General features: G+C 30.8%; 4 protein-coding genes across 7 annotated transcripts; 2 read left to right on the forward strand and 2 right to left on the reverse strand.

The window, feature by feature from the left end:
- Positions 1–84: 84 nt before the first annotated feature.
- Rpe (ribulose-phosphate 3-epimerase) lies at positions 85–1844 on the reverse strand. The gene is made up of 4 exons (XM_074129046.1): positions 1191–1844; positions 1009–1116; positions 374–595; positions 85–223 (listed from the first exon to the last, which is right to left on the reverse strand). Exons 1-4 carry the CDS (start codon positions 1422–1424, stop codon positions 110–112), a joined length of 678 nt encoding a protein of 225 aa, XP_073985147.1. The 5' UTR covers positions 1425–1844; the 3' UTR covers positions 85–109.
- Positions 1845–1929: 85 nt separating this feature from the next.
- On the forward strand, positions 1930–6314 carry LOC141454608 (uncharacterized). Of its 2 annotated transcripts, none has more exons than XM_074129042.1 (7): positions 1930–2250; positions 2921–3267; positions 3340–3495; positions 4397–4547; positions 4626–4842; positions 4915–5001; positions 5480–6104. In XM_074129042.1, exons 1-7 carry the CDS (start codon positions 2125–2127, stop codon positions 5521–5523), a joined length of 1128 nt encoding a protein of 375 aa, XP_073985143.1. In that variant the 5' UTR covers positions 1930–2124; the 3' UTR covers positions 5524–6104. The 2 variants fall into 2 exon arrangements, with proteins under 2 accessions (XP_073985143.1, XP_073985144.1); XM_074129043.1 differs by lacking the exon at positions 5480–6104 and adding an exon at positions 6130–6314 and having other exon boundaries at positions 1932–2250.
- Positions 6315–6369: 55 nt separating this feature from the next.
- Positions 6370–11630, forward strand: boca (LDLR chaperone boca). Of its 3 annotated transcripts, none has more exons than XM_074129049.1 (7): positions 6370–6483; positions 7122–7281; positions 8808–8882; positions 8957–9117; positions 9192–9336; positions 9415–9465; positions 11127–11630. In XM_074129049.1, the coding sequence occupies exons 2-6, from the start codon at positions 7129–7131 to the stop codon at positions 9448–9450; spliced, it is 570 nt and encodes a 189-aa protein (XP_073985150.1). In that variant the 5' UTR covers positions 6370–6483; positions 7122–7128; the 3' UTR covers positions 9451–9465; positions 11127–11630. The 3 variants fall into 3 exon arrangements, with proteins under 3 accessions (XP_073985150.1, XP_073985148.1, XP_073985149.1); XM_074129047.1 differs by having other exon boundaries at positions 6408–6487; XM_074129048.1 differs by lacking the exon at positions 6370–6483 and adding an exon at positions 6982–7052.
- Positions 10139–13322, reverse strand: LOC141454474 (UDP-glycosyltransferase UGT5-like). Its single transcript, XM_074128719.1, has 4 exons — positions 12489–13322; positions 12080–12407; positions 11096–11333; positions 10139–10427 (listed from the first exon to the last, which is right to left on the reverse strand). The coding sequence occupies exons 1-4, from the start codon at positions 13293–13295 to the stop codon at positions 10139–10141; spliced, it is 1662 nt and encodes a 553-aa protein (XP_073984820.1). The 5' UTR covers positions 13296–13322.
- Between the last annotated feature and the right edge of the window lie 191 nt (positions 13323–13513).

A 13513-nucleotide genomic window follows, 5' to 3' on the forward strand; every position in this document is an offset into this window, starting at 1 on the left:
AATGATATTGTTTTATAATTGGAAAATCCTGCTTAAGTACACAACAATTAGATGGTATATTTCTAAATTATTGTAACAATGAGACAATATGTAAAAAAATATTTATTAATCAGTTTAAGATATTTAATACACCATTGACACTGTCTCTAAGCTTTCTAATCACTTCTGCTGGATCCAAGGCAGCTGTCACTGCAGTTCCAGACACTATCATATTAGCGCCAGCCTAAAAAAAGAAAAAAAGTACATATACTGCCAATCAACATACAATATTTTGAAAAGACAAATTACTAAATGAAACTAATTAAACGCTCTCAAAATACACAATATTCTAAAACTGTGTGTTTCAATTACTGAAATAAAACTTATAGAATACCTTAGCGCAATCTTCGATGCTGTTAGGGCCAACTCCTCCATCAACTTCAATATTAAGATTAGGATAGCTTTCTCTTAACCATTTTACTTTCGGCATCATATCTCTCATAAATTTTTGTCCACCAAATCCAGGTTCAACTGTCATTATAAGTACCATGTCAGCCATATCAATATAATCTTTAACAACTAATACATCAGTTTTGGGCTTCAAAGCAATACCTACCTAACATAAAAATAAATATTAATTTGACTAATGGTTGGTAAGTACCCTATCTTTTAAATACTAATGCCTATCTACTACGTGTTGACTCAAACAGTATACTTTAATGACTCGCATTATTATTATTCAAAAAATCCTGTCTAATAGGCGGCCCCAGCTAAGATCGTTTCCACCACTTTTCCATCTATAGTCTTCTTCTTCAGAGATGTAGGGATAAAAATGTTTTTATGTCCTTCAAACTGTTATCAAGATTTTATGTAACCCGTATTTCCTGATAACTCTAATGGACTAAGGTTAACAAAAGCGAAGATAACATTTCGTAGATAGAAGTGGGCGCCAATGTAGGGAATGATGCTAATTACGAAAAAATACTGCTTAGGCAGATGCTAAAAGATTCAAAATTCATGACTTGGTACCTTCATTCCTGCTTCTCTAACTTTTCGACATGTGCCTGGAACATCATTAGTAGCTTCGACATGGAATGTATACTGATCAGCTCCTGAATCTGACATCGGTGCAATCCACTAAACGATAATATATGAATTAGCAGTTTTAAAGCAAGCCGAATGTCTTCCCGATAACATAATATAAAGTTTACCTGTTCAGGATTTGATACCATCATGTGCGTTTCCATAAATGCAGATTTAATCTTATTCCTAAGGCACTTTACCACAGGATGGCCAAATGTTATGTTAGGGACAAAATGTCCATCCATCACATCTAAATGAAGATAATCCGCCCCACTGTCCAACATTTTCTGCGATTCATTAAATAAATTTGATAAATCAGCATTTAAAATAGAAGGACCTATTTTGCAAACTGGTTTGGCCATACTGTTTTGTTTAAGAATGCAAGGTACTTAACTTCACAAAGGAAACACTCCGACGTCCGACCTACTCACAATTTTTGCCACGATAAATTTATTTCTTCATATACTATGTAATACAGGCACTTAACTGTTCGCAGATAAACTGCTGACGTGAAACTAAATTGTAAACAAGCCACTCTTCCAGGGTCGCTTTCATTCGTACATTTAACATGTATCCCTACCTAATTATTCTCTCTCTTTTTTTATACAATACGCCAATAAGAAACTAAGAAAAGAGCGGTCTTGAAGAATTTAAAAATTGAATTTCGTTTAATTTACTCATTGGAATAACTGAATGCTATATCATAACTATCTTTAAAACATTTAATTGATCAATTATGATGAAAAGTAAAACAGAAGAGACTAGTATCAATAAAATTAACGCAAAAACGGGTACATTTATTTTAGCAAACATTTTTAACTTTTGATTTGTATATACCAGTTGCTTAGCAACGAAAACTACATATAATTGAAGGAGGTAGGAGTTAGAGAATATTATACGGTGGAGGACGGGAGTTCGTCCAACAAAGTGTACTCGTATCTGTAACTTAGTTCTGTAGTCATTGTAACAAGTGTTTCTGTAGGTGTGATGTATTGCTCCAGAAGTTTTATTTATAAGCGTATCGCTTACCTATGAACGTTTCCATTGGTCATTTTTATAGTTATGATTCTGGGATATTTCATAAATAATGCTATTATTTCTGTTGATCAAATCGGTGTTGTGCCGTGGTCTTTATTTTTATGGATGATTTGGTTAATTTTGCATACAGTTTATAAAAAATGTTTTCAGGTAAATTATTTTAGAATTCAATATAATTGTTCCAGATTTAGTTTTTTTTATTTTGAGTTTCATTAACAATTAAATTTCCCAATCATAGGTTTCAGTAATATTTTAAATTATGTATACTTCCTATTATTTGCATTAACAACCTAAGCTGGCTTCATTAGTTATTAGAATCTGAGCTATCTTCTGAGTATTTACTGCAGTAAATAAGTCTAGTACGTCTTGATGGTCTTTGTAGCACTTATTATAAGAGAAACCCAACTCAGATATCTTTTTCAACGATTTTGATATTATTTTGCTAACTCGCTTTTTAAATGGGAACTAAATGATTTTAAATTTTACAAAAATGCAGTTTGCATACTTAAGCTCCCGCCCTATTCTCTGATAGGCCCCTTTCATTTGATAATTTTCTGCATATAGTTTATTTTCTTTTTAATTATTCTTTCATTATCGAAGAAAAAGCGGAATTAGCCTAATGTATAAGGCAATAGACTCCTTCGCAGAGATCTCAAATTTGAGTCTAGCGTCCTAGGTTTAACATTCTAGTATAGGCACTTATACTACGAGGGCTGACTAAACTAGACTAAACTGAAAGCCCAATTGATTCTTGTAGTTGTCTTTAAAATGCTCCACATTAAATATAGAAAAAATATTAAGAATTTTTCTTTTATTTTAGATGCTGCTACAGAAGATAAAAGTTGATGAAAATGATCAGCAAAGATTAGTAAAAATATATTGGTCGCTTGTATTTACAGCTATTACAATTCCCTTTGCCCTTCAAAATTTATCATTAAATCCACAGGACATCAAGGAAAGATTTAAATCAATTTTGGAAAACAATGTATATTCTTGGTACAATAATAACAATAATCCTAGCATTCAGATGAAGCTATCCTACGTCCTACTAACTGGGTTTTATTTAAATAATGTTTGTGAAATAAGTATAGAAAAAGGATTTAAGAACATCGACTTTTTCCATAGTGAATTGTTGACAATATTTTTTGTATCAACCTTTCCAACAAGGTGGATCGTAAATAGTTAATTTTTTTAAATTATTTGTTTTAAATAACTTGTTGAAAATAATGATATTTTTAGATGCGTACTTTATGGCATTGCAGTAACGTGTTTGGTAAACGTTGTTAGATGTTTGTTGGAATTCTGCAAATTTTTGGCATGTATCAGCAGCATTGTTAGGTCAAAACTGCTAAGACAGCTAGCATTAATTATGTTGATTGTTCACTCCATAATTTGGTAAGGCATAAGAAGTTTATTTAATATTTTGTCAAAGAAAAAAGATTTCGTGATATACGTATTGATTAAAATTTTGTAGTGTGTAAATGTTATTGTTCGGTAAAGGCCGATCGGAAATTTGGTCTTTGGCTCGAAGAACTACAGAAATCCAGCGGCTTTTGTCTTTTTTCCTGTTTCGTACTCCCAGAATCACGGTATTCCTCAGAATATTATTCCGCCGACGTTTTACTCCGCCTCGTTCTACTTCTTCTTCTAGTGCCATCCAGGCTCCCTAGGTAACTTCTTCCAAACATTCTGATATCCTTTTCACTTGTCCTGCCCTGCGTTGTTTTGCATATGCCCCAAAACTTCCTTATTCATTCTGTTTTAAATTCTCTTCAACTTTTCTTACAAATAATTTCTACTTTTTACAGCTGGCGGCGGTAAGACACCAAGTCTTTAGTGTCTAATGAATGCAGATTGTGTAATCGGTCGAATAATTGCTTTAAAAAGCCTCTTTTTTGCGAAATTATTGATGTAAATAATTTAATATTTGCGTAGAATGCTCCAAGCGTAGATCGGAATTCTCGTTATTTCATCAACGCATGTAATTATGATGTAACTATGTTATTATGGTTATTTCAAGCGGGTCTTCAATATTTTCATTAATTTTTCTCCCTCCCCATAAAAAGTGGGTGAGATGAGCCAACATAATTTTTTGTTATTTAGCGTTGTTAATGGGAAGCGATCATTTATAAAATAGAGGCAACTCCAAAGCATGCATGCTACTCGGACTTTTGCTAGCTGAAGCTAGTATTCATGTTTTTTATAATTTTTATATGACATGATCCTTCAAATAAACGTACATTTTTAAAGAGCATTATGGATCTTAATACTCACTGAATAATATTTTATTTTGCAGGAGTATTGTATTTTTTCACATTTTACCCAAATATTTTCTTTTTCTTGCGATCAGAAAATTAAAGCAAAAAAATGATGCTACTTATATATCTGTATTTTCCCTGTTGAACTTGTCTCTTTGGGGATTTTATTTAATAGAAATTTACAAATCTGTAAGTGTATTTTTCTTATAACATTTTAAAACTAAATTTTACAATGCAGCAATTTTAATACCTATTTTTTATTTTCAGCCGATTTCAAATATAATAACAAATTATGTTTATGGAAAGAAAAACAATTTTGATGATATTTTATTTTCATCAAATAATAAAGTGAATGAAGAATTTGAACCACAGGATATTGACTTTATTGAACCACTACCGTGTTCCATTTCCAGTAAAGATACCAAAGGACAAGAAAGTAGAAAGTCTAAAGAGAATCTGTTGGCACTTTATCAGACAGTCAAATGTTTGTTTTTAATTTTTAAACTAAATTTATTTTATTATCAAATTAATATTAATTACAATTTTTATTTTTTAGGCGTCATAAGAGTGAAAAGAAGGCTGAAAAGAATAAGAGAAAAATTAAGAGCCAGTCACGCTTCAAGTGACTCTAAAGACAGTAAAAGTAATAACTTTCATTGAATACATTCTATCTTAATTCAACTTATTTTTAGTTTTTCTGTAGGGGTAAAAGTCCTTCAGAGTTGGATAAGTATTTTGTCAAATAGTTAAAAAAATAAAAAAAAAAAATTAGTAAAATATTTCAAGTCTTCCAAGAATTAGTGTTGACTTGCCTGATCTACTGTTACCACAGTTTGCCTTTCTAAAAGCTTCCCTTCCGAAGATTATAAGTTCACAAAAAAAGTTGTTACAAAATAATAATAATAAATAAGTCATTTCTGTTTGAATATTTTTGGTTGACTTGAGGGGTTAAAAATTAAATTAAATTCTTTAATCAAACAAAACCCCATTCCAAATTTGTATTTTAGTTGCGAGCCGTCACACCTTAGAATTATTTTCTTTATAAATAAGGACGCGCCAACTAAGCTAATTGGCTGAAGTATTGTGTCTGTAACCGTTCTGACAGAGTTCTACCGTTGCAGAAACACAGACCATCTCCGTACACCAGATATTGGACTTGTCGTGAATTTTTGGAAGAGAAAAACTAAGAGCTGCTGGCCTTATTGGAACCCCTGCTATTGTGGCGTGTGAAATCAGCGCCTTATCACTGATCAATTTTTTTAATTCAGTAATGCTGTACGTTTATTAGAACTACCCATTCGTTGAAAATCTATATTTAATATTTGGGACACTGATTTTATCTCTTTTAGCGTAATCCTTACCAGTTTCGAAAAATCGCTACTGCAATTAAACTATACATCTATTTGTAATTTGTAAACTTCGACACGCTATTGAGCGTGTGGGGTTATTTAACTAGATTTTCCTCACGTGTCTAAAGCTGAAATGATTTGGTGTTCCGAAAAAACATGAGGGAAGTCAGATAAACACACTACAATTTATAATTTATTCTTCTTTGAGCGGCTCAACATCTCATTAATTTTCTTATTAGGGTCACCAGACCACTCACAAAAACCATACAAATACTTCAAAATTTCACAAAAAAAAAACAATTAATGGCTATAAACTAAATTGTGTATACCGATTAAGAGATAGCGAAATGAAGTTTATTAATCGTTTCTAATCAAACAAATATCCATTTTAATCCTTATTTTTTCTTTTAATTTGAATTTAGATGTGATTTCGAGTTGTTCGTCAAATTGAAAAAGACATACTGATGTGCACTTGGACAAATTGTTATGAAGTATGTGGAAGGATATTGTACTCTTAAAGCAACATTCTTTCTATGTTTTAATTATTTATGAAGACTGACTTTTGTTTTTGTAATTATAAATCCTGAAAATAGTAGTAATATCAAAATGGTTTTGTTTTCTTTAGAAATTTCCCTTTATTATTTTTCAGAATTAAAAATACAGTAATTATGGAAGAACCAACTGAAGCAACTTATTATTGCATCCACAACAATAAATGGACATTAAACAACTATTAGTTGAATGTAGACATTATGGTAGTCTTTCACAAGTTCCTTGTTGGTATTCATTTTTTGTAATTACATTTGTCATCTACCCTTTATTATTTTACGATGTCAAAATGCATTTCGATTAAGGGCTTAAAATGGTTTGGAACGACTCTGGTTCCAATCCAACATTTTCAATCATTAAATCTTCTGGAACCAGTGGAGTAAAATCCGGAATTCAGTCGCGGACCTTTTTTCCGTTCACCGACTCTAGCCAATAGAATTGAATGCTGTGAACTCTAGTTCCAAGGAAAGAGTCCATCTTTCATCCATTATCAGCGATGATTGATCAGTTTAAATAATAATGGATGGTGAAATTAAATTTAGCTATGCTTCTAACATTGTTGATACTCGTAGGCAGAGTAGTGTAGGAACACGCTGTACTAAAGATGCCAACTCAAATATTAATCTAAAGTAGTCACCCTAACATTATCTGAAAAAGTACTGGTCAAGTAATAATGACATTTGACTAAACCGTTTCGAAAAATTCATCCAAGAGAACTGATAAATGACAATGTACTAAGTATGGGTACGAGGCTTGTACAAGTTACAAGTCCAACATATTCGGTAACAATTGGAAGGTAATTGAGGGTTATCAATGGATGTGAAATTTTAGTAAACACTTGATAGATTTTGTGTTGTACTTTCAGTCAAAACATGGATTTAATTTGGAAAGCATCCCTGCTTCTAGTCTTCTTTGTTAGTAATTTGAGTATTGCAAAGAAAAGCAGTGATAAACCAGACTGGGCGAAGAAAGATATAACAGACTTTACAGAAGCCGATATGGAGAGATTATTGGATCAGTGGGAGGTATAATAGCTTTTTTATTTGTTCTAATTTTAGATAAGTTTGGTAATTGTAATCTATTTAATAAGTGTCCTCAAGTGGACAAAATAAACACTCTAACTTAAGGAACATGCTGAAAGACAGAATATACCCAGTAATTAAATTAAATTACAAAATCGTTTTCTCGGAATATAATCTGCGGGATGATTTCCCTTTGTTCATTTGCAAGAATTTGTTTCTACTGTTTCTCACTTTTCAGCAACTAGTTTTGATTTGTTGGTTATAAGTAGAAAAGACACTTCTTACATCAAATATTTCGACAGACGGTCGAATAATATAAACTTGCATCTTTTCCAGAAAATAAATATTTCATGAGTAAAAACCCAAATAAAAAGCGTATTGGTTCACTTTTTGGTTCGCTATTTGCATGTTCAGTTTCAATCTTTAGTGATATTGGTGGACATACCACTTCTACACCTTATAATTATTCACGTTCACTTGCTCTCGCATTTGCTCATATCTGATATGAGTGACGTTGGACATCCCCTGCAACTACGCTAAGAAATCCATCTTCACGAATTATTTTATTTCGCTTAGAAAAATTCTCATTTCTTTTCTACAGAAGATCACTCATTAATTTGAAGAATGTTACAGTTTATTTTTTTGTCCGTGGTAATTTCTGTTGCCCAGAGAAAAAAGTTGAGTGCTCCTCTTGAGTTTAGGCTTCTGATCATATTTGCTGCAACATCGTTCTATTCTATTCACTTCTATTATATACAGGCTTGGCAGCACTTGATACTTGAAATCAGAGTAGGCTTAATTACCCATTGAATCCATCTCTATTGCCTCTAATCAACCTCCCAATCATACTCTACCCAGAACAATCTTCTTTTAATTCTCAGGTCATAAAAACTATCTCTTTGTTGGTTGCAATTTTAACTTGGTTATTTGCAAATTGTATAGAATACAATGATATTATCAGGATCATGTCTACACTATCCACGCCATGATTTTTTTTTATGTTCCTGAATCACAAACATTGATGCAACAGTTCACATTGAAAGTTAACATGGTTGAAACAACCATGCTTTTAGAATTTCTCAATTTCAATTTCTTGAAACAGCTTTCCATTCTATTTCATCCTGGTCCTCACAGTTCTGTTCAGTTCTTGTAAGGAGCGCGTAAGGTATGCACTCATTCAACCCAATCAAGTCTTCCAAAGCATTTTATCTAGTATTTTGTAGTTCTAAAAATTTTCCTCTGCCTTCAAAGTTATCAGAAGGGTCATTTCTGCCGTTTTACAGCATAATACTCTATCTCTAGAGACTTAACAAGCATTCTGTGACAGTTAAAATGTTCTAATATCACAATAATTTCTTCAGTTTGAATTAGAGAAAATGAAAATTGAGATTTTTCTTACTTTTATTCCTTTTATTATAAAAGCTTTTTTTAATTTTTCTTTCGAACTCTTTTTAACATCCTTTATTTCTTCTAAAATGTTCTGTAAAATGTGTGCCTCCAATATAATTAATTTTACACATTTTTTTAAGGAAGATGAAGAACCTTTAGAGCCTGATGAACTTCCTGAACACTTGAGACCTCAGCCACAATTAGATTTAACTAAGGTATTTATTAATAGAAATATTTCCATTATTTAATGAAAGATGTAGATATTAAATTACCCATTACTTTCCGATAGATTAAGGGAAGTGATCCAGAAGACTTACTGAAATTAAGCAAGAAAGGTAGGACTTTAATGACTTTCGTTGTAGTTGATGGAAATCCTACAAGAGATCAATCAGAAACTATTACTAAACTGTGGCAGACTAGTCTGTGGAATAACCATATCCAAGCCGAAAGGTGCATTAGTTTTGTTTTCAAGACTTTTTACAAATTTTCAAACAACACATTTTTAAATTCAAATATCTTTATAGGTACATGATTGAAGACAATCGAGCTTTATTCTTGTTCAAGGATGGTTCTCAAGCTTGGCTAGCAAAAGATTTTCTTATTGAACAAGAAAGATGTAAAGAAGTAGTCATTGAAAGCAAAAGTTACCCTGGAAAATTTGTCTCAAAGGTAATTTTATTATCCTTCATTTTATTTATTTATTGAAATTCATCTATGAATTAATTTTAATATCTTTTACTTTTTCAGTATTCCGAAAGTGAGAGGGATAAAGATGAATTATAAATTTTACAAGGAAAGGTAAGATAATTATTTTTATTTAATAAATAATATTTAAATAATAATAATTAAGAAAAACACTGATAGTAGCACATCAGCCCTTAATAATTTGTTACATTGTTAATAATGAAGATGTCCTCCAAGCATCCAACTTTAAATAAAATAATGACAAATTTGTTACCAAGGGTTATTATGCAATATATGTATATATTATATAATCATTTGGTTGTGAACATTGAAATGAATTAAAATTCTGGCGGGCTTTACGTCTGTGTACCGATCTGGTATCGGGAACGGAGGCGAACACAGGAATGAACCTAGAACCTCATTTATCTCAGCTATGTGGGCTGCGCCATTAACCACTCTGCTATCGTAACACTTTGTAGTGAGTGAAAGTTAATTAATTTTTGATTTTTTAGCCATACTGTCGTTATTAGATTTTGGTGAGAAATTACGTCGCGATACTTAGCGATATTAATTTTTGTCTTCATATTAACGTCACCTACGACAGCTTCCCATTTTTTCTCGCGCTGCTGATGACCATCTTCGGCCCTTAATAGAATCGAACTTTGATTTCTTGCTGTGTTCGCTAAACGCATACTACGTGGGAAGGCTTTCTACAGCAAAGTATTTTATTGAATATTAGTTTTAAGAGATTTTATTACAATCGCTATTTTAAATTTTACTATAGTTTTTAAAAAGTTTTAATTTTTTTACTACAATATTCAGTTTTAGAAAATAATATAAATAATAATTTCGCCAAATAAATACTTAAAATAACTAACATAATTAATAGAAAACAGAGAAATAATATTATATCGATCAAATAGTATTGAAACCAGTACAGATTCTTAGCAGCCGATGTAAGTTGTGGAGCTCCTCGATGTCTGATAACATACTCGGTCCAATAAACAGCTTCTTCTAGTGGTGGAACTAATCTATCTTTGAATACCTTTGACAGTTTCATGGCGTTTTCTTTAATTCTGTTCAAAAAGAATAAAAAAGGGTTCAAGGTTAAATTTCAAAATTTGAAATCTCATATTTTATTAGTTTGACAACTGATAGTTACAAATAAATCTACATTTTCTGTATGTACTGAAAAGCTTTTAAAATATTCAAGAAAGGATTTTGTATTACTTGAAACTTTTTTCGTGAAAATTGATTTTATTAGGGTTTCAGGTGGAGAAGGGTATATTATATCTTTTTGTAAACTACCATTCCTAAGGAAATGTTATTCCCAAATAATATTTTGCTAATATTATAAGCTTGCTGGAAATCCGTAGATTATTAAAGTGGAATAAGAAAATAAGTGTAAATATTCTCATTGGGTTTTTTTCCGATTTCATATATATGAGATCTGCACTGATTCTGCGACTCTGACGCGCTCGTTCAACAAGTTATTTATGCAAATGCTTTAGAAAACAAAGAAATAAAATTAAGCAATGGTAAAATGCATCCCGATCATAAATTAAGAAAAAAATACTAAAATAAAATCACATTAAATTATTGCTTGTTGAATCAAGGTTCACTGATACACAAATATGTGCGGGGAAGAGATATATATAGATATTTATATATATATATTCATTAATCGAACTAAAGCTGGTTTTTAAATGTTGACTTAAAGTATAAATAAGATTTTGATACAAACGTTGAATTTCTGATCATGTACTCAATTGTAGTATGTACTGTCTCCTCCGTAATTTGTTGGAATGTAAGAATCCGACCAGCTCCGGCAGAAGTAACTGCAGCTAAATTTACTGGCATATCTCCGTACATGGGTACGCCAAGAATTGGTACACCACAATATATGGCTTCCATTGTGCCCATCAGTCCTCCATGATATATGAACAACCTTATATTTTTGTGTGCTTCAAAATATAACATTATTTAATGTCTTCTGGTTGTAAATTTGAATTTATATAATTTTTATTTATAGATTATGTTTGCAAACTGTTTATACAATATATATTTGTATACTTTAGTTATTTAGAACAGGCAAACCTTTTTATACAAAAAAAAAAAGTTGTATGATCAACTAATGCTATATTTCCAGTCACTTGAAAAATCAAGCTTGTGACCAAATATTAAAATAGTTACTTTTTTTTTTTAAAGTAAGACTTTACTGTGATTGTAAATTTGATTTGTATAAAATACAAAATAAATATAAAGATTAATAACTGTAAGACTTTTATAGTGATGGGCTTATAAGTATTCTTAGAATGACAAGCAACTTTGTCCCGTATTTATTTCTTAAACTTAATTAGGAAATTATAGTTTAAAGCTTTTAATAATAACTAAAAGAAAGTGTTATCTTAACTGTAGCATGGATTGGTCAATAAAACCATTTAGTTTTTAGGGGTCACGATGTATGACCCCTAGTATCCAATGGTGATACCATTGGATTTATTTATTGAAACAATTAAGACATTCATATCGCAGTATGTTATTTATATATACATATTTAATTAGGCACGTTAACTAGGACAAAATCTCTTGTGTTCTTTTTCGTCTTATTTTTAGTTCAGCTATGGTCAGTCGTATTTTATGTTGCAAATAATAATAGTAATAATAATCGTTTACTCTAACTGTTTCTTGCTCAAATATTTAAGCAATAAGTTTATCATATTCACCTATTTCAACGTTTCCAACTTTTTTGGAAATTTAATGAAAATAAAAAATTTGTCAATGCCGCAATACAGTGTAAAGAAAGATAAGTTTATAAAAAATTTGAACTCACCAAGAACATCTCTCTGTGGTAACCATTTCATATAAAGTATTTTTCTAGAATTAATATTGCGATTTTCATTTTCCCATTTCCAAATAATTCGTTGAGGTAATCTTCTAAATGCTTTTTCAAATGCTGTTCTAATATTTTCTGGTAGTGATTCAGTTCTAAACATTGATCCCATACTTACTAGTATTACCCCGTCTTTTGCGTCGTTAATAAATCTTTTCACGTCCTAAATCAGTTTATCCATTATAAAAGTTATAAAATAATGTTTAAAAAAAAAGTTTGTTAATAATAAAGATTGCATACATACCTCATTAAGTCTCCTTGGTTGCTTAATGTGTAATCCACCAACATGTTTCACCTTGGGGCTCAAAGGTGCCGGTTTATGTAGACTAAAATGTGAGTTTACCAGTATCAAACTAGTATTGCTTGCGATGTCATTCAATAATGGAAGATTTGAAAAATATTTCTCTGCAATTTTTTGTGATTTTTCACTAAAGAAAAATTTATATGCTAACTTTGAGCAAATTAAGTTTAGAAAATTTTCTAATCTTGATACAAAATCCATACTATCATGGAATGGTGCAAATAAAACAGGAATATAAGATGGATTATCTGGATTAGAAAATCTTTCGTAAGCCCATGGCATTAATGGAGAAGCACTCATCGACACAAAAGGTGACTTAAATTTATGTACAAAACCTAAAAAAATATCTGTGTTAAATATTTCAGTAATAATTAAATCAAAAGTAAAATTTTTCACTAAAAGTTCTTGAACTTGCGGCAGCAGAAATAACGGTTCATAATCATCAATTTCATAATAAAGTTTATGTAAATTTTGATATAAATTAAGTGGGGTATTTTTAATGCTTTCTAGGGATACATTATTGTCCAATGATTTAATAGCACCAACTAAACTTATATCAGTGAAGTTGATCAGCTTCTGTTTTTGTGGGAAATGACTTAAAACTGTAATATTATGTCTACGATTTCGAAGTTCCAGCATCAGTGGTTCAAACATTATATAATGACTTCTTGCTGTGAACGGAAATATTCCTAAAATGTTTGCACAAATAATAAACCTAAATAATAAAAATAAATATAAATAAGTACTCATAGCTACGAGTTAAACTATCACTGTTGAAGTTACTACACGACTATTAGTTTTTCAGTTAGCACTTTCATATTATCTTGTTAAAAAGTGTAAGTATTGTTGTCATAATTTTTAGCTAGAGTGATAACATATTCAGATAACATAGCACCTACTTCTGTAATATCAATGACCCATTAATCGAAAAAACAAACGACTACTTTTTTTTTGCCACAACCCTCGGA

The sequence above is a fragment of the Rhodnius prolixus genome, unplaced genomic scaffold (assembly GCF_049639745.1).
Source record: "Rhodnius prolixus isolate KJV_2025 unplaced genomic scaffold, Rpr scaffold_9, whole genome shotgun sequence".
Classification (NCBI taxonomy): domain Eukaryota; kingdom Metazoa; phylum Arthropoda; class Insecta; order Hemiptera; family Reduviidae; genus Rhodnius; species Rhodnius prolixus.

Bases quoted from the DNA above. Each gene is read 5' to 3' on its own strand.
- Rpe (XM_074129046.1), bottom strand. From the start codon at position 1,424: ATGGCCAAACCAGTTTGCAAAATAGGTCCTTCTATTTTAAATGCTGAT. The intron at 1,117-1,190 runs GTAAACTTTATA...ATTATCGTTTAG, and splicing joins TGGTATCAAATCCTGAACAG to TGGATTGCACCGATGTCAGA. The intron at 224-373 runs GTATTCTATAAG...TTCTTTTTTTAG, and splicing joins GCATCGAAGATTGCGCTAAG to GCTGGCGCTAATATGATAGT.
- boca (XM_074129047.1), top strand. From the start codon at position 6,423: ATGGACATTAAACAACTATTAGTTGAATGTAGACATTATGGTAGTCTT. The intron at 6,488-7,121 runs GTATTCATTTTT...TTGTACTTTCAG, and splicing joins CTTTCACAAGTTCCTTGTTG to TCAAAACATGGATTTAATTT. The intron at 9,337-9,414 runs GTAATTTTATTA...TTACTTTTTCAG, and splicing joins CTGGAAAATTTGTCTCAAAG to TATTCCGAAAGTGAGAGGGA.
- LOC141454608 (XM_074129042.1), top strand. From the start codon at position 2,125: ATGATTCTGGGATATTTCATAAATAATGCTATTATTTCTGTTGATCAA. The intron at 2,251-2,920 runs GTAAATTATTTT...CTTTTATTTTAG, and splicing joins TTTATAAAAAATGTTTTCAG to ATGCTGCTACAGAAGATAAA. The intron at 3,268-3,339 runs GTGGATCGTAAA...TGATATTTTTAG, and splicing joins GTATCAACCTTTCCAACAAG to ATGCGTACTTTATGGCATTG.
- LOC141454474 (XM_074128719.1), bottom strand. From the start codon at position 13,295: ATGAGTACTTATTTATATTTATTTTTATTATTTAGGTTTATTATTTGT. The intron at 11,334-12,079 runs AGGTGAATATGA...GAAGACATTAAA, and splicing joins AAAGTTGGAAACGTTGAAAT to TAATGTTATATTTTGAAGCA. The intron at 10,428-11,095 runs GTTTGTATCAAA...CTTTTTGAACAG, and splicing joins TACATGATCAGAAATTCAAC to AATTAAAGAAAACGCCATGA.